This window comes from Erpetoichthys calabaricus, chromosome 2 (assembly GCF_900747795.2).
Source record: "Erpetoichthys calabaricus chromosome 2, fErpCal1.3, whole genome shotgun sequence".
In the NCBI taxonomy this organism is placed as follows: Eukaryota; Metazoa; Chordata; class Cladistia; order Polypteriformes; family Polypteridae; genus Erpetoichthys; species Erpetoichthys calabaricus.
In genome coordinates this window covers 212383695-212406589 of record NC_041395.2, presented here as the reverse complement: position 1 = coordinate 212406589, position 22895 = coordinate 212383695, and the positions used below count along the sequence as shown (strand labels likewise).

The window sequence follows — 22895 nt, the reverse complement described above, 5'->3', positions numbered from 1 at the left end:
CGAGAATAAGAAGCACATCGATGACTTTAAAAACTGACTGGCCTGTTTCTTCCGAAATACCTAAATATCCAGAATGACTGCTTACTACATTTCACACAAGTACTGACGGTGGGTCTACTCTTTAGTATATTATTGCTTAGACCTGTGGTTGCTCAGTCAGTATTTTGATAAAATTACTTTGATTACCAGATCTCTTTCTGTAACCAAACTTGCATGGTGTACCAATGACGAAAAGATAGAATTAAATAAACTGAAAACACTACCTCCATTGTTAAGGAACAAACACAATGAAACTCAAAATGGGCAAGTATTGTTTCCCTCAATTTGGTTAGGAAACCATTTAAACCAGTTTAGTCCTACGGGAGCCTCCATTGCTGAATGCCTTTAATGAACCATTTCCACCGTCAATGTGTCATTTACATTTGATTGATCTCAATTTCAACACTTTGCTGATCAGTATTTGAATACAGTTTGGAGAGTAGACTAGAAGACAAAGATGCAAATGTTAAATGGAGAGTAATTACTATACTTGTCTGCATATGATTTAAAAAGAAGAACTTAAATCAGGTAAAGTTTTGTCAAAAACCATTTACATTTTCAGAAGAACAAAATAGAATAGCTCAAACAGTTAAGAGAAAATAAAGAATGACTTACATTGGTCGAGTCAGGGGTGTAGACCTCAAAGAAATTTAGAAACCACTGTCTTTAGCAATTAATCCAATATGAAAATGTAGTTATAGTAAATTCCAATAGAGGCAAACACCTCAATAATAAATTTATGAAACAACACAAGTAAGGTATATGCAGTTAACCAATGTCAAGTCAAAATATATCCAGGAATTGGTTAGAATAAAAACATGACACCAAAATCCTTCTAGACCACAAAGACATCCAAAAAAGTACACAGTTGTAGGGATCAAACAGAAACATTCACTCAAGTCAAACTCCACAATGATCATTAGATGCTGACATGCACAAACTCTGGATCTAAAAAGAGAACCCAGAACGAAAAACTGAATAGCTAACACAGCATTCAGCCTGTGAGTCAAATTACATTTTATACATTAAAAACATGGAGAAGGCTTGTGAGGGAATGAAGCAATAAACTGCGGTGAAGTGAATTATGATCGGAGGATACTACTAGCTGGAAAACATTCAATAAAATAAGAACTCCTTTATCTGCATGTCCAAAGTTTTTAACTTTTTACTCAAACTTTAAGGAATTAAAGAAGGGATGAAAACTGCAAACCTGGCACCTCCAGGATGAATGTGAAAAGAAATCAAAGGATTTCATCTTTTGTCTTTAGAAGTCAGGTTTGGAGGAAAAAACAATTACTGCAACATTGATCATTTTACACACTGCAAATGAACTGTGAAAATTATATAAAAAAACAACTGCAACAATTATATATAAAAAAAACAACTGCAACAATCTATTATATGTTCAAGGTGCAACTGACGCCATTGAAAATTCAGTAAATCACCACGCTGTGCTTGAACTGTCTGCATGCAAACACAGAGGTAAACGCTGATGAATGATTGCAGGCTCATCTAGTGCAGCGGATGAATCCTGGATATATTCTGCCAGGGCCGGCAGTGGTCATGAGTTGGCTGCTCAACAAATATACAGCACTGACTGATCAGCTCCGGCGTGCTGGCAAATTGCTCTGTGAAGCAAATATAGCCGGTTGCGGGGTTCAATGAATGTACGTCACCGAACATACTTGGCTCCGGCATGCTGGCAAATTGCACTGAGAAACAACTCTAGCCGGTTGCGGAGTTCAATTAATGTACGTCACCGCATATACTCTGCTTCGGTGTGCTTCCAAGTTGCACTGGAAACCGACCCTAGCTGGTTGCGACGTTCAACAAACGTACATTTCCGAATATACTCAGCTCCGGCGTGCTGGCAGTAATTAGCTTGTTACATATTTTACTCCATTATTTTGGCATAATACAGTACATGATGTGATAAACTACAACACTTTTCCTTCAGTGTGATTATAACATCTCTGTCTGCAAAATCATTGTATATTCTTGCTACCTCTACTCCCTCTGTGCGTCTCTTCTCAGCAGCTGGGAACACTGTCTCAAAGAACAGCACCAGCCTCACACCAGAGAATGTTGAAATGCTCACGTTAGTGCACTGCAATCAGGAATATATGAACTGAATCTTTTATAAACTGTACATTATTGTTTTATTTTATTTGAATTGAAGCTTTTTAAGACACACCAGTGGCCATTTTTGGTTAAGTTAAATGCACTTTTTTTGTTGTGCACTTTAGCTTGTATTGTTTAATTTCTTTTTTATTGTGATGGTCACACTAATATAAAACATCTGATTATTTTCAAATTCATGTTTCACTGGTTGTTATTTTGATTATTATTAATTTTAATCGTGTGAATGCAGAGACATCAGGGTGACTTTCACAGGTGGACAGATGTGAGCAGAGGAGGTAAGACATGCACTGGAGCCCAGAATAGGATGTGCAACCACAAGTCGCAGGCATCAATATTAGTCAGGCATGAAATAATCGTGACTAATCAAAAAAAAAAAAAAAAAACATTGAACGACTAGTCGACTACCAAAATAATCATTAGTTGCAGCCCTATCAGATAACGACCACATTAATTTCTTCCCAATTCAATACTATCCTGCATCTACAAAGCCTGGTGAAAACAGTCAGACCTGTTGTATTCTTCAATAAAGGCACACAGTAGCAATGTACACAATGCCATTTATTTGTAGACCTCATTTCTTGAAAATACATGAATATTCTATACAGTCTTTTAAAGTAATTAGCAACTTTGCACTGAATCACATTTATAAAAGATCTGAATGACCAAATATTAAAATAAAAATTAGAATACAATGCAACATTTAAATTTTCCACAGTCTCATGGGTATATTGCCTGCCCTTGAAGCTTGGTTTTGAAAATTGGTATTTTTCTTCACTTCTTTAAGTTGGATAAAAAAAAAAACATACTTCGTTCAACTCCACTTTTCATGTAGTAGTAACGATGAGCAGTTAATTCTTCCTGAACTGCTATATGACCTCCTAAAACAGTTAAGTAGGCAAAGAGTTGTACAAGCAGCACATGCCCAGAGTTGAAGGTTTTACTCATTCCCATCTGTATCTGCCTGTGCCATATATGCATCAAGTTCCGCATCTAAATGTCCCTTTGTTTTAGACATGTAAGCATCTAACTGATTGTCAAGTTGCTCTCTGGTAATGGTAGGGCGGGTAGCACCCCTTCCACGTCCTCGACCTCTTCCACGTCCAATATAACCACCTCTTCCTCTGATTGGCATCCCACCACGTCCTGAAAATTGGGGGGGGGGGGGGGGTTTGGTGGGATGGTAAAAAAAAAAAAAAATCTAGTGATTAAAATTTACAGGGAATTGCTAATTGCACAAAAATGCATAGTCAGATATTTCTAATTTGAAGCATTAATTCTCAAGTAATGTGGAAAAGGTAAAATTCAGCAAAAGATTTAACCCAATAAACCTCATAAGTATGCCTGAAACTCGAGTTAAAACTGGCATCATGGAGAATATCAGCCTCAAACAGTAATACTCACCTCTGCCTCCCATCCCTCGACCGAGCCCACCACTTCCTCTTCCCATCATGGAACCACCACGACCCATCATTCCTCCTCGTTGCCTCATTCCACGCCTTAACCCTAATCGGAGCATTCCGCCACGGCCACGGCCAGGACCTACCAAAAAAGTTTTAGAAAAATCTATTCTGATGCAGACAGGTACCAGTATATAGTAAGTTCACGCAAAAACATGCTACCGTGATGCAGAATGGATCAAAGGTAATATTGAATGTGTGTTTTTTTTTTTTTTTTTTAAACCAATGCATTCACATTGTTAAAGTTAGTACATTAATTTAAGCACAATCTTTCTTACCTCTAAGAGATAGAGCACCTCTGATTGGTCCTCCTCTACCACCCCGTCCTCTCAAACCCCTGGACATTCCTCTAAGAGCCCCTATGGGGATTCCCCGGTTCCCAGGGACACCACGGAGAAGGCCCCCAAGGGGACGACCCAGTCTTGCCTGGATGTTGCTCTTCCCAAGTCTTTGCTTCAAGCTCTTTCAAGTTGAAATACAGGGAAATGTACATGCATAAATTAGAATTCAAGTGTCATAATGTACAAATTTCCAATGCTGCTGAACTGCCATAAATGTCATCAATGGAACCTCACAGGTAAGAAAAACAAAGCAAAAACAAAGCTAACAGGGGGGATTAAGTTTTGAGCTTGAACCTGAAAGATACCCTGCAGTGTGGATTAAGTGACCCAAAACTACTTCAAAGTACTAGAACATTTGAATTATAAGTTCCTCATATTTGAAGTTATTACATTTATTTTGGAACAAAAAACTTGAGCAAAAAAAGCCACCAATTAAAAAAAAAAACAAAAAAAAAACCCAGCAAAATCAATTACTGCACTACCAAATTTCCAATGATGCATCCATGCAGAAACATTTTTACATTATAATATATAACTAGACCAGTCCCTTTCATATACTAGTCAAAAGTTGGGCAGCGAAATTCCACTGTGGAAGGACATCTAAAACTGCATGTTTAAGCAGACTTCGGCACAGTCAGAAGAAAACTATCACTGTGGAGTAAACTGAAAAGCAAAACTGAACAGTGACTATACATAAAATGGGCACTATAGGGATAATTTATTGGTCAGTTGAATCCACTTTCATGACCAATCAAACATGAGCAAGGTTTACTGACATTGGGAAACCAGAATGTAGACTCCCAAAACAAATCACCTCCTAATCCAATGTTTCAAGGGGAAATTGAACTATGAATTCAGGCTGGGAGAAATCAAAGTAAGATTTCCTAACTGGGAATAAATCCTAAATTCATCACTAAAACCTACTGTGCAAACAATCAACACACATGGTGATTCTCTAACAGGCAAGACTCAAAACTTTGATCATCTGTAAATTCTGGACATTGGTCAGTTGTAACACACATGGTCGGAAGGTTCACAGGCAGCATAAACTAATATTCATCCTCTGAAAGAGGATATTCCAGCTTCTTGTTTCCTTTCAAAACAGACTGCAGACATACAACTATGTACTAAGTAGGGATGCACCGATACCACTTTTTTGGAAAACGAGTACAAGTACTTGCCATTTCAGTACTCGCCGATACCGAGTACTTAATAAAAACATGATTAAAATTTACAGGTAACAGCTTTAGTCATATAATTTAACAAAAAAAACAAGAAACTCTCGTCTATCCACTGGGAGGTTAGGTTAAGTAGCGACACGGGGCTAACACTGCTTGTCCAAATATCCGTGGTGAAACTAAACGCAGAGGCGGCTTGCAGTAGGCTGTGGATATGTTTTTTCACGGAGTCGTGTAGTTTAGGCAGCTCCGTGTCAGTCATGTAGTGGCGGCTTGGGACATCATATCTGGGCTCCAGAACATGGAGGAGACGCAGGAATCCCACATTTTCTACCTCCGAGAGTGGCTGGTCACTCAATGCAATGTACTCGATAATTGCCTGTGTTATTTTCACAGCACGTGGATTGTCTCTGGACATTTTCTCTCGTCTTGCAACAGTTTGCTGCAGCGTGGGTTGTGTTGGTTTAGAAGCGTGGGTAAACTCTTTGTACTCGTTGTCGTGTTGGGATTTTAGGTGCTTGATTAAATTACTTGTGTTAAATGCGCTACCTTTTGAGCCTCCTCTGGACAATTTCGCTGAGCACAATTTGCAGTTCGCCTTTGTTTTGTCGTCTTCATTCACTTTGAAATAGTTCCACATGGCTGACATGTCTCGCCTTGCCTTCTCCCCGCTCTGAGCTGCAGCCGGAGCCTGGGGGCGGGCACTCGGCGCCTGTGATTAACCCCTTACACGCCGCTCAAACATAGACATTTCTCAGACCGTGGTATCGGTCCCCGGTATCGGGGGACTTAACGAGTACGAGTACTTTAGAAAATGTGGTATCGAGGCCGATACCAGACACCCGTTTTGGTATCGGTGCATCCCTAGTACTAAGTATCAATTTATCCCTATACAAGATTTCAGATCAGCACCATTCAAGCATTGACTCAACGTAAATTACTATCTAATTATATTTATGAAAATTCTAGATTGTTTGCAGTGTTAAACACACATTGGCTTTTACAGCAAATATTAGTGTGGACAACTAAAACCTTTACTGCATTACTATAAAATGTATTGGGTCACTAAAGAAAGAAAACAAGCTTATAGATGGTGCAGCTATGTTATAAAACCAGTGTTTCAGGAGCACAGGTAAAGAATCCTGTGTAATGTCTATCAACAATACAAACTTACTTTGCAAGCCTTGGAGATTGTTTACATGATACTTGTGCTGCTAAATACACTCAATATCACTACAATCATTTTGCAAATATTAACTGAGGTGGCAGTAAAATAAAACACCTATGACACAAATTACTATATCCAGAATACAGGTAGATTGGCAAATCCCTAGAGCTTTCATTTTCCGACAAAGGAGATGAGCAATGAGATAAGAAAATGCTGAACCATTCATCAATGGTACGCATGGAAGACAGCCTCAATTTTAAATGTTAAGATCAAAAAATTAAAACATTAGAAAACACTGTTTACCAGATTCACAACCAGACCAAACCATTGTTTAACAGTAAGTTCATCGACAGAAACTAAATTGGACAAGATATCTCCCTTAGCTTCACTATCAAGACTCTCACCTGTTTTAGTTTTAGTGCTGCCTGCACAGAAGGCCGGTTCTCCATCTGTTGAGCCAGCCTGCGGTTACGGGCACTGGCCATGTGCTGCTGCTGCATGGTAGCTCGAATGTTCACTGGCATCGGCTGTTTGTTCTTCAGCATATTTGTGAATCTTCAAGGTTGAACAAAATGAGGGGTTTAAAGCAAAATAGATCAACCAAACAAAACAAGCAGCAACAACGCCTTTCAAAAGCAGAGTATACAGATCTCTGCACCACCAAACTTCGATAGCTCTAACACCAAAACAACCAGCAGGCCAGGTAAGTACATTCCTTCTTTTTTTTTTAAAAAAAAAATAAAAATAAAAATAAAAAACACAAGCACTCAGAAGCAGAACCATCTGAAAGTTTTACAGGAAAAGTTCATAGATTAATAGCTGCATGAAAAGACTGCGAGTGACGATGAGGAACACAAAGCAAGCAAAGAGAGTGACAATGACAAAAACTGATAAACATAGCAAACAAAAAAAGTATTAAAAGGACACATTAAAAGTGTTAGTGCTACTTGGTGCTAATGACAATCAAATGCTCATTAAACTGAGCAGAACATGGAACTAAAATGTAAACCAAACATGTCTAACATTGCCTACAGCCATGGACTATACTTGAAAATGTGATGCAGCCAGGTCAAAGGCAACCTGCAGCCTTTATATGCTTATTGCCCATCAGGATTTACTTCCCTATGGATGCACTCAATTCCACTGTTAACTCAAGCAGATTCTTGTCCAATATAATGCACTTTATGAAGCATATTAACATAAAAACCACAAGGAAGAAGTAGCCAGTAGCAGTTCAACCAATGACTACTGTACTTTGCTTTAGGAAGAAAAAAAAAGGGGGGGCCCTAGAGTGGGCCAACATCAACTAGAACGTTTTGGTGCTTTAGACACAAGTGCAAGATTTACTAAAAAAGATTACAATCTAAGGAAATTCACTTTAATTACAGCAGTGTTCTAAAACAATTCCAAAAAATACAGTACAAAAACTTACTGTGTCTTGTAAACCATAATATCAGCTTATTTAAGACAAGCGCTTCAAACTCATAAAACCAAGTAGCAACCTACTGTACTTGTTGAAAACTTGCCAGACATTAACCCAAGTTACATAAGATTTTCTTAATGCGGTCAATGATGCTACCTCAAATATTTCTCATATTCACAATACTTAACAGAAACCCCATACAAATCCACAAAAATAAAACTGAAGAGAACCTGCACCTGGAGTCACACAAGTGAACAGGTATTTAAAAAATGAATACATTAAATATATATATATATATATATATATATATATATATATATATATATATATATCCCTGATGATTTTCAGAATCTAATGAAACAAGTTAAATGTATGGACAGAGCAGTTAACCATTAGAAAGAAAAAAGAAAATACAGGCAATGAAGGGGTGGGGCAGAAGAAATAAAATTAGCCAAAAAATAAACATAGCAAATATAGAAAAGCAGTAAGATTTAAAGCAGCATTTGCCTCTTACAAGCCTCTGCCCCTAGAGGCCTACCGAACAGGGGCAAGAGGTCTAAGGGCATGCCATCTAGCTGTTCCACCTCTTACAGCCCAGACCGCAGAGAAGCGTCTGGACTAGGAAGGAGCAACCAGAATCCCTGTAGCCGCTGCAGCAACGGCAACACGGGAAACTACATCTCAGCAAGGAACATGGTGGTGGGTGTTGGAGTGTGGCGAGAGCCCATCTTTGTACAAAACCTAACCATAAAATTACAGCCTGCTTGCACAGGCAGTAAGAGGACAAATGAAAAAACATTTTTCACGTGTACATCTTATACCAGCTGACAAGCATAGTGCCATTCAACAAATGCGTGGTCACACTGTAGTTTGATAATGTAAACCACTTCCACATGGCTTGGTGCAATTCAGATTTGGCCTGCATAATCATTTAAAGGGTTGGCAATGCCAGTTAAATCTGCCTTATGATTGGCAGCATTTATTAGTTGTCGTGGGCTTCTCACCGCTCATTCAAGGACATCTTGGTGGTGCTTTTCAGCACAACCTTCTGCGTCGAGGGAGCACTCATTTCCTTTGTCTTCACTCCTAAAAACAGAGAAAACAGATGTAACCAGTTAATTTTCAAACTCAAAACGCATCAAATTCACTTCACAAATGAAGCTAGAAACACACATTTAATACTTCACCCTGTGTCACATCTGCTTTATGCAAAGAAAACTCTCCACATGCCAGCCCCAACTTCATACAAGTTAGTCTACATATTATGCATCTACAGCCTAGATATTATGCATCTACACCTCATATTCATTGTCATAAAAAATATAAAATTTGCCATTGACTATGCAGGCAGCAGCCTTTTACAGAATCAGTGTTCTGTGTTTTTGAACTTTTTACTAGCTACTAGTTTTGATAAAGATTATCACTGAAAGCAACCACTAGAAATCATAAAATGAGGTCTACATGTTTAAATGATCTGCTGCAGTCATCGCATACCAGAGCACTGGCTCATCTCCAGTGCCCTTTCGGAGAAGTCAAATGGAGAGTGAAAAGGACCCACACATTTTTTAATTCTTGTGTGTAATTGAGATGGTCGTTTATCATAGTACCTGAGCTTCTGTTAAAACCTAAATTTCTCTCTTGGAATAGTACTATCTACAGTAAAATAAATTTACATGTTCCCAACAATATCTAACACAGCACATACACTCATATTGCATCAATATTTTTGCTTCTCCTTGGCTGCTGTAGCACAATGACAATTGACGTTTTCCTTTGTAATTCTGGTATGGATTTTGAGGCCTTGGAAAGGGCACCATGAGATTGCTGCGGAATAAGGAAAGCTTACTTTAACATGCACAACGCCCCCAAGCCAATTTACATGGAAGAATAGACTTTGGATTGTTCATTTTGCCATTAGAGGAGGGTGAAGAAAACAACCTTGCTGAAACATGGCTGCTTTGGTGAACTAAACTTTTAGCATCTCCAACCGAAAGACGTGTATGGATGGGTGTGCTGTCAAAATATTTTAATGACAAGTTTTTTCTCCTACGTACTTAGACATTCACTAACAGGATAGATGGTAGATTTTAGTTATAGATTGTTTCCATTGTTTAACATTGGCAGCCAGATTCAGCTTTAAAATAAAAACCAAAAATGACAAAAAAAATGATGCAAACCTTTAAGCCACAAAGAATAAGAGGTCACTCTGGAATGGCCATATAATTTTTTGTGGTAACTTACAATATAGAGACAGACGTGACTGCATGTCAAATCTATTTCAGAACTATGAGCTACCACAAGTATTTACTAATTAATTGTAGAACAAAGAATCTATCAAATGTCATCAAGAAAGCCTCCCAGGTCAATGACAACAACATGCAGGTCATGCGTGTGTGCAAGTAAAGCCAGAAGACTGTCAGATCAGTTATGCAAAACATCATAGCATTCATAAGTTTTAACATGTTGTCATTACTTTGGCAGTGACAAATACATACATATAGGTATAGATAGGTATTTGAAGATCACCTATTAGAAATTTTACAGGTTAAAACAAGGTAGTCAATCTTCACTCAACCCAAGAAGAAATCTGACCCATCACAAAGCAACTGTGTGATGCACAAAGCAATTGCTGTACTTGGATGGGAGCAAACTAAGCCATTGGCAGCATTTTTGATTTGATTAAATTGAATTAAGCATTGTAAACATAAATCAAAATTTTATACACCCATAATATTTACAATGCACTCTTCCTTGGATCAGAATTTGCTTTGCTCACTAAATATACCAGGCAATAAATTTTAAATACTAAGCTAAATCTCCAGGAAGAATTAAAGGGTGCACAAAATTCCATTAGTTGCAACAAAGCAACTGCCACCTAAAGAAAGAACTGATAATAAAGGAATATTTTTCCAAGGAAACCATGTTCCCCACTCCACTCCAGTATGAAAGCACCTCAACTCTTGCAGTAAATTTTCCTTAAAGCCTTTCATGATGCAAATAATGCAGTGGAAGCCCACATCAACAGCCAATGCATCTGCCAACCAACACCTCTCTGCAACAGTTATTTCACTGATAAAGGCAGTGTATAATATCAAACTCACTCTAACCTTACCCTGCAGATGACTTCAGCTTTAAACAGCACTAAGATTTCATTACTGTAAGACTTTTCTCTTACAAAACAATAGAAAATAAACCTCACTTGCAATATTAAATCAAAAAATTGGTAAAATGTCTTAGTTAAAATGTTACACTGCTGTTCAATAATTCACTGCACTATGAGAAGCTACCCATTTACTGGTATACAATGATTTACTCTTTAAGCAATTTACTGCATTCAGCACCCCAGATATATCTCGAGGTTCCTTCATTTGTACAATACTGTGTTGTTACATACCATGCATTAAACATCTGTGGTGAAACTCAGGAAATTAATCAGTACTAACTTAGCTGAAAGGGGGAAACGCTTGTTTACACAAACTACTTCAAAGCAAATTCTGTCATAATAGCAATTCATTTTGCAGAATACATAACCATCTCTACATAGTGTAATAATGGGAGTCCTTAACTTTAGCAAGTTACCAAAGAATTATGGTGTCATCAATATTCTAGGACATTTATAAATCAATGCTTCCAGCTTTTCATGTGTATGAAAAAAAAAACAGGACTCTAAGTTCATTCCTCAAAATTTACTCCTACAGGTTCTACAATAATGAGTTATTGGAACTATCCCATAATCCATAGCAAATCATGCAAATTATTCAAATCTAAAGGCTTAAAGGAGTTCACCCTTAAACATATGCAATCATTAACACTAAGAAATCTGTGTTGATATTCAAGTGTTGCTTAAGTTAGTAATGAAGACTCATTTCCACATTTTTTTCCCCAAAGTGACAAAAGTAATTAAAATCTGTTGAATGACATTTGAGGTTATGTTAAAACGTATAAACTGTTCTTTCATGCCAACAAAGACAAGAAGAAATAGCTTTTCACTATTTCACTCCTTACAATCCAAAGGCAAAAACATGAAGATTTAAAAATTGTGGATTGTTTCAAATCGCGCTAACTCCAGGTTAACTTACTCTAGATATTAAACATCATGGTATTTTGCAGATCATGTTTGTACACATCACTTCCTGGACTAGCCTTTCCAGACTTTTAACTAGTTAACATTGCTATTAGAGAAGCTGGTCTTTAAAGTATGCCCTTCACAAAAGATTACCTGAAAGCTCTTTATGCTTTCCTCATCATGAACATACATCTTGATGTTATATAAAGAATTGCTTTATTTGTACTGAAGGTAATGTCATGTAACCACATGGCTGCAATTTTGGAACGGAATGACATTTATATTGAATGACAGTATATTGAAATCAAATTTTATATTTATATCCGGACCAAACCTGAACTATAGTGTCATACTGAATCAAATACATTCAACTCCAGAAAAAAGATGCCATGCATAGAAATTTATATTGCGCAATACAAAAAACAGAAAATTATGGATCAACATACAGTACATTTAAGAAGTATTGATCTTCACTAAAAAAACTTGGCCTGTCTCTCTAAGAAACCCCCCAACCACTGTTTTGGGACAGTGTACATTAAAAGATGATCCTAGTTTATTCCATGCTGTATACCTTTGGAGTGTTGCTGATATCTTTGCAAGCGTTCCCCAAATCTGATAAAGGGATCTCTCACAATACGTATTACATAACACCTGAGCTGTACTGTGAAATTTGCCCTGCAATGAAGAATTCTTTATGAATGTTATCGAGCCCAGGTATTTAGTACGCTTCGGTGACTGTTGGATTAATTTGGTTAGTAGAAAAATCTTGGTACATAATACGGAAAGTTAATACTGGTCATTCATTATCTATGCTACTGAGAAAATGGCATTATCTGATTAAGATTCTCACAGACTTGAAGGTTGTTGTACACATTTACACTATAACATGGAAACAAAAAAAAATGAGGTGGGGGTGTTCACAGATTTAAGCTAGCAGTCACTCACACTTTAGATCAAAGAGCAGCAATACAACAAGTAACTCTCAATGCTCATGCCATTGATAGGGTGTAGATATCACATCGCTGTAGCTGCAACACAGATACATTTAGGCAGGAGTGAAATTTCTAGGACATAATGGGGGAGATGTCAGCAAGAATGAAATGAGCATCATGAGTGCCTAACACTCAATGCGGTAACAAGAAAAAAAAAGTGATCTTATGACCTCTATAGGATCTCCTAATAGTAAGACAGCATTAATCAATAGCACTCACATATTTACTTTTATAGAAAACTAGGGGGCTCAGCCCCCTGCTCACTTTGCTCGCCCACCTCCAGGTTTAGTTTACCAGATATACAATTTAAAGAGATTGTGTTCATGGGAATTGTTACATATGCATTATTTTCACTTTTACTTTTAAAACTTTTGTAAAAACAATACTGTACTTGTCCATTATTTCCGGCCCCGGGTGTGGTTAAAATCTTTCTCACAGGACGTACAACGCTGCTCACGTTGTGAAGGGGGGCAGCTGAACACATGCTAAGGAGAAGCGGTCGGATCATCTGCTGGCTTGCTGCGTGTTCTGCTTGTCATTAGTGCTGTATGGTATACCAGTTCATACCAAAAACAGTTTATTTTTGTTATGATATGGATTTTTCTTATACCGCAACACCGGTTTAAATCGCCTAAACAACGTTCAGAACATGGTACAGCGGGAAACTGTTTAAGGGGGACCTTTTTCACTGCTATACCACTAAACACATGCAACAGAGTACATGCGTTAGTGGAGGTATTGCGCTGTGAAAATGGACAGAACATTCCGAAACTGAAGCTGTAGCAGACGATAAAGTTGAACATGATGACACAGAAGAACTTTTGCTGGAAAAAGGAGTCACGCCTGTTGTCTGGAGATACGTTGGATTTAAAACATCGGATGTTGCCCATTATGTTCAAATGTGTGACTACTGTTTCTATACTACTGGATAACACTGCAAGCCAAGTTGTACTTGTTTTATTTTTTTCAATACTGTGTAATGTACCTGGGTACTATGTAATAGTGTGATGACATGTTGACTTTATTCTTGACAGTTCCACTTTAATCTCAATGCTTATGATGAGAATAAAGTCTACATGTTGACTTTATTCTCGACATTTCTACTTTATTCTCTCAGTTTGTCGAGATTAAAGTCAACATGTTGATATTATTCTCGTAATTTGTTATTGAAGTAGAAGATCATAAACTAAACATCTTAAAATGAATATTTAATTTACTAGATTTTCTCAAACCCCGTCATAAATTCTGTAGCACATTAAAAGCTTTGTGTTAAGTGTTCCCGGAGCCATGTTAATCTCTACGTGCTTCTTAAACCGACTTCCTCTTGCGCTGTGAGGAGGCGCAGAAAGCACACAGAATACGTTAATTTCATGATATTCCTGCTCCCTGAACATTTAGAATGCTAATACTTGATATAATTTTCATAATGAAATGCATTCAAGCATGTATTAATCATGTGGGGGCACGGTGGCGTGGAAGTTGCACTGTTGCCTCGCAGCAAAGGGGTCCCGGGTGTTCCCTGCTTTGAATTTGCATGTTTTTCTGGTGGGATTACTCAGCATGCTTCAGTTTCCTTTCAAAGTCATGTAGGATGTGGGGTTTTGTTAGCTATATTAACCCTGCTAGTGAATGTATTGCTCGTATTCACCCTGCGATGTGCTGGCGTCCCAGTTCAGGATTTGCTCCTGCCTCGCAAACAATGCTTGCTGGGATGGGCGCAACCCTGAATGGATGGCATAATTAAACCTGAATAACGAAGATTTTTTTTTAAAAGTTTTGAGCACTCTGGTCTACGTTTATAACTAGTTTTAATTTCATAAAGACATTTATTGTGTGGTAATTGGTTATGTGGAGAAAGAAAAAGGAAGAATAGGAACTGGGGGGTTTGGTACATCAGACAGAGACAGCACGCATGCAATAAAAAAAGTACGCTCTGAAAAACATCCACTGAATTCTGTGTTCGTGTCTCCGAACACCAGATCACAAACCCAACATTTACACAATATTTAAGTTAAACCTGTGCAATACCCATTCATACATCCAGTTTTTTGGAGCCTCATCACACCTGTCAAAGTTCTCTACACTGAATGTACACCTGGGGACCCCTTACTGCGAGGGAGCAGCACTACCGTGCATGTTTAATACCTGCTTTAATGCATTTCATTCTGAAAATGATATCAAGTATTTACCTTAGCATTCAAAATTTTCAGAGAGCAGGAATATCATGAAGTGAATGTATTCTGTGCGGCGATCACTGCCTGCGCCTCCTCTTAGTGTAGAGGAAGTTGGTTTAAGAAGCGTGTAGCGATTAACAACCGGGTCGGGGAACACTTAACACAAAGCATTTAATGTGCTACATTAACTTATGATGGGGTTTGAGAAAATCCAGTAAATTAAACATTGATTTTAGGATGAAGTTTAGTTTACGACATTCTACTTTAATTACAAAATAAACAGAATAAAGTGGAAATGTCGACATTAATCTCGACATAAGCGTCGAGGTTAAAAGTGGAAATGTCGAGAATAAAGTCAACATGTCGACTTTATTCTTGACAGTTTTTTTTTTTTCCTTCACTATGGTCCTAATATGATTCCGTAGGGCTATACCAAAAATAGCATAAATGCAAGTTGCAGTTTTATTATTTATGTATATAGCTTGGCTTGAAGCAAGATCCATATTAATGCAATTTGCCTTAACAATGGTTCAGTTGGTAAAGATGTCATCACCAAGTTGTACTTGTTTTATTTTATTTTTATTTGGTGAATACTGTGTAATGCACCTGGGCTTAAAGTAATAGTATTACTGGAAGTTGCACTATTTATTTTATTATTAGTTTAAATATTATGCAGTTTAATGATGGTAAAGTTGTTTAAAAAGTCAATTTAACATGTCAGTGGACAGAGATTGTTAACATTAACAAAGTGTAGTTCGTTTACAAAAAATATTTACTATTTATTCCTTTTCTAAGACATGTTCAGTGCAATACAACTTTTGACAAGCACCTCTGGATATTTTACTAAGTCTAAATGCCTCTTTGGATAGTTGAAAATGCTGTCAAAATTTTAGTTTAAGTTGTTTGCAAAATTTGTTCAATAAAAAGGTTCTATATTTTGACTGCAACTGTCATGCAATGTGATTCCTTCTCTTCATTAGTGCCACCCCCTTGAAAACTTTCACTTTATGAGGCCATGCAAACCTATATTACTAGGTGTATGCACGTTAAAATGTTTTTTTTGTACAATGTACAATTCTCATGACAATGGAATAGGGTGTTCTTAGCCAGTCTACTGCAGTAATTGCAATGGAAAATGTGGTTAACATCCACTCATGCATTGGAAAAAAAAAATACTGTCAAATACCGTGAAACCGGTATAATTTTGACAAATACTGTGAAATAGAATTTTGGTCATACCGCCCAGCACTACTTGTTTTAAGAGCTGGGAGCACATGAAGCATGTCTGCCAAAAGCATTCTAACAACTGCTAGGTTAGATGTCAGTGAACTTGTTTTAAATGTTGTCTCGCGTGACCTTAAAATGTCTCTCGCAGGACGTCAAATTGTCTTCCGAGAAGATCATGTCTCGTCTTCCTAGTCTCCCGTCCAAATTTTTTTTTTTTTTTTTTAAATAATAGACACCTCTTGGCATGGGTGATGTGCGTGCACATAAAGATGTGTAATTGAGTAAACTCAGTACAACACCTGCATAACTTTTTTCTGGCATATGCCAGGTCACCTTGAAGGTTTATCATCCACCATTGATTTGCAAAGAGAAAATTATGCTTTACATACAATTTCACTAACACTTACCTTTTGTCTTTGTTACTTTCTACATATTTTCCATATATTGCATGGCCTTTTCAGGCACTCAATTTGAGTAACATTTTCAAATAAAGACAGCAACTCTCGTTTTGATCTAATGATGCATGGCAGTTGCAATTATTTTAATTACAGTTACATGAGGATGTACTTTTCCCTGTGCTCTGCCCCTTTAAATTGAGAGGAAAGTGCAGCTGGAAGTCATTGAGAGTGGGTAAAACATTGTCAGTGTGCGACTGTTTTGGGCAACTACACTGAGCTGAGCAAACTGAGGAGCAACACAAAACCAACAAGACAAGTCACATTTTAAACTTGGTATTGATTTTGTTCCACTGTTCACTGCAACTGCACTTAGACATGAGGTGCGCCTCCTCCTAGTAATGTAAAAAGTAGCATGGTGTTGATCTGCAGCTACTATGGTACTATGTCAGCTACACTACAGCAGACCCAGAAATTGTTGATGCCACTGATACTGTCAGTATGTACTCTGCTACTGTAATCTAGCTTAATGTGCCAAAAAAGCCAGAATCTACAGTAAATACTGCATGAGTGCTGTCAAATTACTGAAAAATCAAGAGATTATACTTTGAAGATAAACACTGACATGAGAAGCATACACCCTTATTGACTTGCTGACATTCCAAACTTAATGACAGAATGAATCTATACTAATAAAAGGCAAAGCCCTCACTGACTCACTCACTGACTGACTCACTCATCACTAATTCTCCAACTTCCCGTGTAGGTGGAAGGCTGAAATTTGGCAGGCTCATTCCTTACAGCTTACTTACAAACGTTAGGCAGGTTTCATTTCGAAATTCAAAGCGTAATGGTCATAACTGGAACATTTTTTGTCCATACACTGTAATGGAGGAGGCGGAGTCACGTATCGCGTCATCACGCCTCCTACGTAATCACGTGAACTAAAAACAAGGAAGACATTTACAGCACGAGTCACACGCGGGAATGAAGGTAAATGACGTTAATTTTTGACTGTCTTTTAATACTGTGTAAGCATACATATTAACACATGTGCAATTAAACGTGTGCATTTACGGGGTGATTTCTCAGGCTTAAAAGCTCACCTTTTATCAAACGCGGGAAGAAAGGTAACTGACGTTGTTCACTGTCTTTTAATACTGTGTAACCATACATATTAACACATGTCCAATTAAACGTGTGCATTTACGGGGTGATTGCTCAGGCTTAAAAGCTCGCCTTTTACTAAAAAGGTAAATGCAAAACTATTTTCAATCAGTTTATTGAAACGCTCCCGTTAAGGACTGCAATAACATATTCGCGAGATAAAAGAACGAAGTAGGGGGAAATGGAGGAACAGCCGCAAACAGCGAAGAGCAAAAAATTAATTAAACAATTGAGAACGGAGCGAGTTAAGCATACAAGCATGTTCATAAGGGAAACAAAGCACGGTGTAAAACGTAAGTTTAAATTAAGTTTATAGAAACGCTCCCGCTGCGGATTGCAATAACATATTCGCGACATCAAAGTTTAATGAGAAGACACGAGGTATAAACGAACCACACGCCGTGGCGCAACGTTAGGGGCAACAGTTTCAACCATTCTATGATCTGCTTCTCGCAACTGAAAGACGGCACATGGCGGATGTTAGCCGACTTGCTGACCGCAACGTTAGGGGCTTCAACTATGGCGCTGACGCCACATCTCAGTGCCAACACTTTGCAGACTGTACTTAAAAGACACGCCCTCCTCACTGGACAGTTAAAAACACCAATCAAACTAACGATCACATCAAGTATTACCCAATCAAAAGTACGAAAGGAGGCATCTTCATAAAATGCGTGTGGGATGATTTGCATGAGACGCTGCTTTAAAAAAAAAAATGATTACAAAAATACGGGATAAATCCCGTCCAGTATTGATTCAAAACGGGACGCGCAATTTCATTGTCAAACGCGGCACGATTCCGTATTTTAAAGGACGGGTGGCAACCCTACAGTGCCAGGTAACCACCCATACAATCAGATTGTGATTCAGACTAGGAATGCAATGAATGTAATTACCCCGATCTACATACAAGGCGAAAGTCTTGCAACATTCAAAGATGATGGTTTGGGATAAGTACACCATACAACATAAAACAGCTTATGAAGCCTTGAACCGAAAAAAGCAAGATCTCAGAGATCGTAAAAAAAAAAATAGGAGGTAATGTCGTTTTACTCGCTGTACATTTTAGTCAAACATTACCAGTTATTTAACGAGGGAGACCAGCAGATGAACTCAACGCGTGTTTAAAATCCATGCTTCTCCCACGCTCGGTTATATGTCGCGTGTTCTCGGGTAGGTGCACCAAAAAATTTATACATTTAAGCATGTAATGGGCAAACAAAAAATGAGGTATACCCGAAGGAACTGCAGTAGTACTTAATGTAACTTTACTTCTTAAATGTTAATGTTTTACTGTTTAATAATTTATACGCTTCTTATATGTTGTTCAAATTCTTTTATCAAAATACCACTGACAGCGCAATGCACGATAACATGGAGTGAATACACCATACGCATCCGCCCACGGCTGCCCTGCTGTGCGCAGATAGGAGTTGATTCTACAATAAAATAAAATAAAGATAAAAAGAGTAAAACAATCATCACCCATAAAGCGTGTGTGTGTGTATATATGTGTATATATATATGTTGATATGTGGATGTGTATATGTGTGTATATATATATATATATATATATATATATATATATATATATATATATATATGTATATGTAGATATGTATATATATGTGTATATGTATATATATGTTTATATGTGTGTGTGTGTATTTTATGTATATAAAACACAGCAACACTCATAACAATGACAACACAATTACATTGACAATCATGTTACGTTATTTTTAAAATGTTTCCTTTTTTTTTCATAACCTCTTTAACACACTACTTCTCCGCTGCGAAGCGCGGGTATTTTGCTAGTACTTTATAAAAGACCTAACTCTACTTTGTGCTATTGATAAGCAGACAGGAAGAGAAATCAAACATTTTTGGACCAGTTTGGAGGTCTGTTGTCAACTGGGTAAACTTATGGGCCTTTTTCCCCTTTTATATTTATAAACACAATGTTTTCAATATAGCCACAAGGTAAGAAGCATAGAATTTTAGACTACACAAACAGGAGAGGCCCGACTATCTAAAGCCTTGTGTTTATGAGTAATACAACAGAAAGGGGCGAGACTGTGGAAGAGACACTGGAAAGAACCTCATATGAGTAGAGGCACCGTCATGCAGCAGAAGGTGACAAGCTCTTAACTTGAATCTGAAAATGTTTTAATGGAGTCATGTAAATTGCATCTCCCTGTAATTTCTTGCTAACACTAGCTGTACGTTTACCTTTTAAATTAAAGCAGAAAACAATTGCAAAATGCCTCCAAATATTTGAGATTCATAAAAAGAAATAAGATGGTACGTAGACTTATCTACACAGGTAATACCTGTAGTAACTAATTTATTTCTCTTGGAATGGACAAGTGTTACAATAACATTAAATACAAGAACAAAGAAATGTATATCATAATATAACACTGGATTTACTACGGTAAAGTAGGGTAAATACTGTAGTTGTGGACTGAATAGTCAACATTTTCTGAATTCAGAAGACATTTGTAATACATTTAGCTTAAAAACTACATAAGAGAAAATAGGACAATGGGAAAATCAAAGACATTAAGCTTCCAGACAAAAAATACAAATACAACATGAACAATGTTAAAGATTTTTTTTGTATAACTGTAGCAATTATTTCTAGGATGGAAGTATTAAGAGTATTAAACATCACGTATGTAGTAGAGTTAATTGTAATTTTCGAGGGGCTCATTGATCTATTTTTCACCATAGGTTTTCTCTAAATCGGCAGGAATGTGTGTTAGTGACATGTGCTTTACACATATACAGCATATTAATAAAGACATGTAGATCTCAAAATTACTTTAGCAAAAGCTACATTTGATGCTCTTTTCGACATGCGTATTAATTGATGGATGGCGGCAGACTACGACAAGAAAAAAAAAAAAAACAGTTCTACACCCAGGGCACTAAAACAGTCGCCTCACCTGCTTTAAATCACCCCATTAAGCCAATAAAAATGAAAATGTCGGACAATTTTCGTTTATGAATATTTGCAATGCTTTAGGATTACCTTGAGATGAAAATTAAGCAACCAACTAAGGCCAGTCACACTATGCGGTTAAAAATGTATTTACCATCACTCAAAAGTCGTACATTCACACTTACCCATTAAAAGCGGGATTCTGTTATTACAAAACAGCATGTTTGTTGAATAAGTTTACTTTTTTCTATGTCTGCCTGGGGAATACACTGCGTAGATGATATGACTGGGAAATAAAACCACAACTAGAAACTGCAAAAGTGTTTAACTTTGGCAGACTCCGTAAAGACGCAAAAACAAATGTTAACAAAAAAGCTAACCTCACGAGTTAACCGCATTAGAACACACATATTAACAAATCAATTGACTTCTCTCAGTCAAACTAAAATCAGAAACAACGGCTACTGACCCAACAAATGCTTTGGCCTAGATTTGGTGGATTTACTTACTCTCTTCGGCGAGAGGTCTTTATTGTCGCGTGCAGATATTTCTGAGATGGTACTTAAGTTGCTGTAGTAAAGATGTTGACCAATCGTAATCAGAAAGTTTCGTTTTCTTTACTGGGCTTTTTCAAGGGTTTCCTATATTTCATTTATACAAGAAAGAATGTCTTAAGCTTACGATACTCCAACACCAAACCCCTCTTTAAACGAACAAAATGGCCGCCGCGAGAGTAAAATGGAGCATTTTTATACGGCTTGCGTCAGACGCCAGCGCGGGGTGGAGCATTCTTTGCGTCTATGTGACGTCACTGCAGCTGTCGGCACGAGATGGGCAGTGCAGGAGAAAGAATTACATCATTAATAATAATAGCAACAAAAATGCAGAGCATATGTTACTAATGAGCAGCTATAGCGTTCTTTGAATTTCTAGAACTTATTGTGACTTGAATAATAAAAAATACCTTAAAAAGTTTTGATCAGTTTGGGCGGGGCAAGATATAGTTTTGCGATATTGCAAATGTGCATATCTAATTGTACGTTTATATTTTTATTATTATAAAACAACTAGTATATTCATATGGTGAACTTTAATTGGTTCGAGTTGAACAGATCTACAATTTATTACAGTTTTATTGTCTTTCGTTATATTTTCAGGGAAATACTAATTCAAAAACGTGTATGCGTGTGCATCTACAGGCGTTTATTTTCCTGTGCACCCACAACCGTGATCAGGGCATTAGCTAAACGATTGAAAGATTAATTCTAGTAATATGGTCGTTAGCACATTGTGTATGATCACATTTTTGAGAAATAAAATAAGCAATATTTTTGTATAACGCTGACTTTCTTTAACTCAAAAATGCATTGATCTTTTTATTATGATTAAAAATGCTAATTCTTGTACTTATGTTTGATTTGCGTTTTGGACTATTGATGGAATCTTAAGTCTTAAAAAGAATAGAGTGTATCCATAAGTATTGCAGTGTAAAATATGTACAGTACAGGTATGTGAGGGTAGAGAGGAAGTTTGAATGTTGGGTATTAGCCTAAATTCAAATCTGAGCTGAAATACTTAATCTGTGCAGTTGAAATGTTCTTTATTAAGATGTCTTTGTCTGTAAGCTGTCTTCCCAGTCAGGCTGATTATTAAATTAACCCCACAGAGCATGGGTTTCTCACAAAGTGCATGCTGATTTGCTTGCCCTTGCTAATTTGGAAGAAAAACAGACGCTTCTTGAGTAAATGTATTATCTTCTACAGTGAGAGCTGTGACATCATACATTTATGTTCTTAAAAGGGGTGAATCATGGCAGCTGATGTCAGGTAAAGAGAAAGCCGCATTTACTTGCCTCCTTTTGGAAGAATCTTACAGTGATTCCCTTATAAGTTTTTGCTTTGCTACTGTTGCTGCCAGGATATAGTTACTGTACATAAAACACTCTTGGTATTTCTTTAAGGGTGTTTTCTGCCAATTGCCACTGCTTCTGAGATAAACCCTGTTACCCCCTAAGTCTTAGAATGGACTTTAGTTATACAAAAAATGAAGAAACGGATGCAATCTTAGTTATTTCTTTAGCTAAGAAAAAGATCAATAAAGGTACCACCCAAAAGAACCTAAATTTCCTCCCAGTTAATAAACAAGTGTATTTTTTCAATTTTGTAAAGTTAATGGCTTT

The 22895-nt window shown here is 37.2% G+C and overlaps 1 protein-coding gene across 2 annotated transcripts; it reads right to left on the bottom strand.

The window, feature by feature from the left end:
- Positions 1 to 2721: 2721 nt before the first annotated feature.
- Positions 2722 to 21455, bottom strand: chtopa (chromatin target of PRMT1a). Of its 2 annotated transcripts, XM_028795114.2 has the most exons (6): positions 21226 to 21451; positions 8753 to 8834; positions 6730 to 6880; positions 3917 to 4100; positions 3583 to 3720; positions 2722 to 3324 (listed from the first exon to the last, which is right to left on the bottom strand). In XM_028795114.2, the coding sequence occupies exons 2-6, from the start codon at positions 8815 to 8817 to the stop codon at positions 3119 to 3121; spliced, it is 744 nt and encodes a 247-aa protein (XP_028650947.1). In that variant the 5' UTR covers positions 8818 to 8834; positions 21226 to 21451; the 3' UTR covers positions 2722 to 3118. The 2 variants fall into 2 exon arrangements, 1 of the variants encoding a protein (XP_028650947.1); XR_007934149.1 differs by lacking the exon at positions 3917 to 4100 and having other exon boundaries at positions 3177 to 3324; positions 21226 to 21455.
- Positions 21456 to 22895: the final 1440 nt, after the last annotated feature.

Excerpts from the sequence above, each read along its gene's own strand:
- chtopa (XM_028795114.2), bottom strand. The coding sequence starts at position 8,817 with ATGAGTGCTCCCTCGACGCAGAAGGTTGTGCTGAAAAGCACCACCAAG. Across the intron at positions 4,101-6,729 it reads CAGCACTAAAACTAAAACAG|AGCTTGAAGCAAAGACTTGG; the intron begins GTGAGAGTCTTG and ends TCAACTTGAAAG. Across the intron at positions 3,325-3,582 it reads TCGAGGGATGGGAGGCAGAG|GACGTGGTGGGATGCCAATC; the intron begins GTGAGTATTACT and ends CCCAATTTTCAG.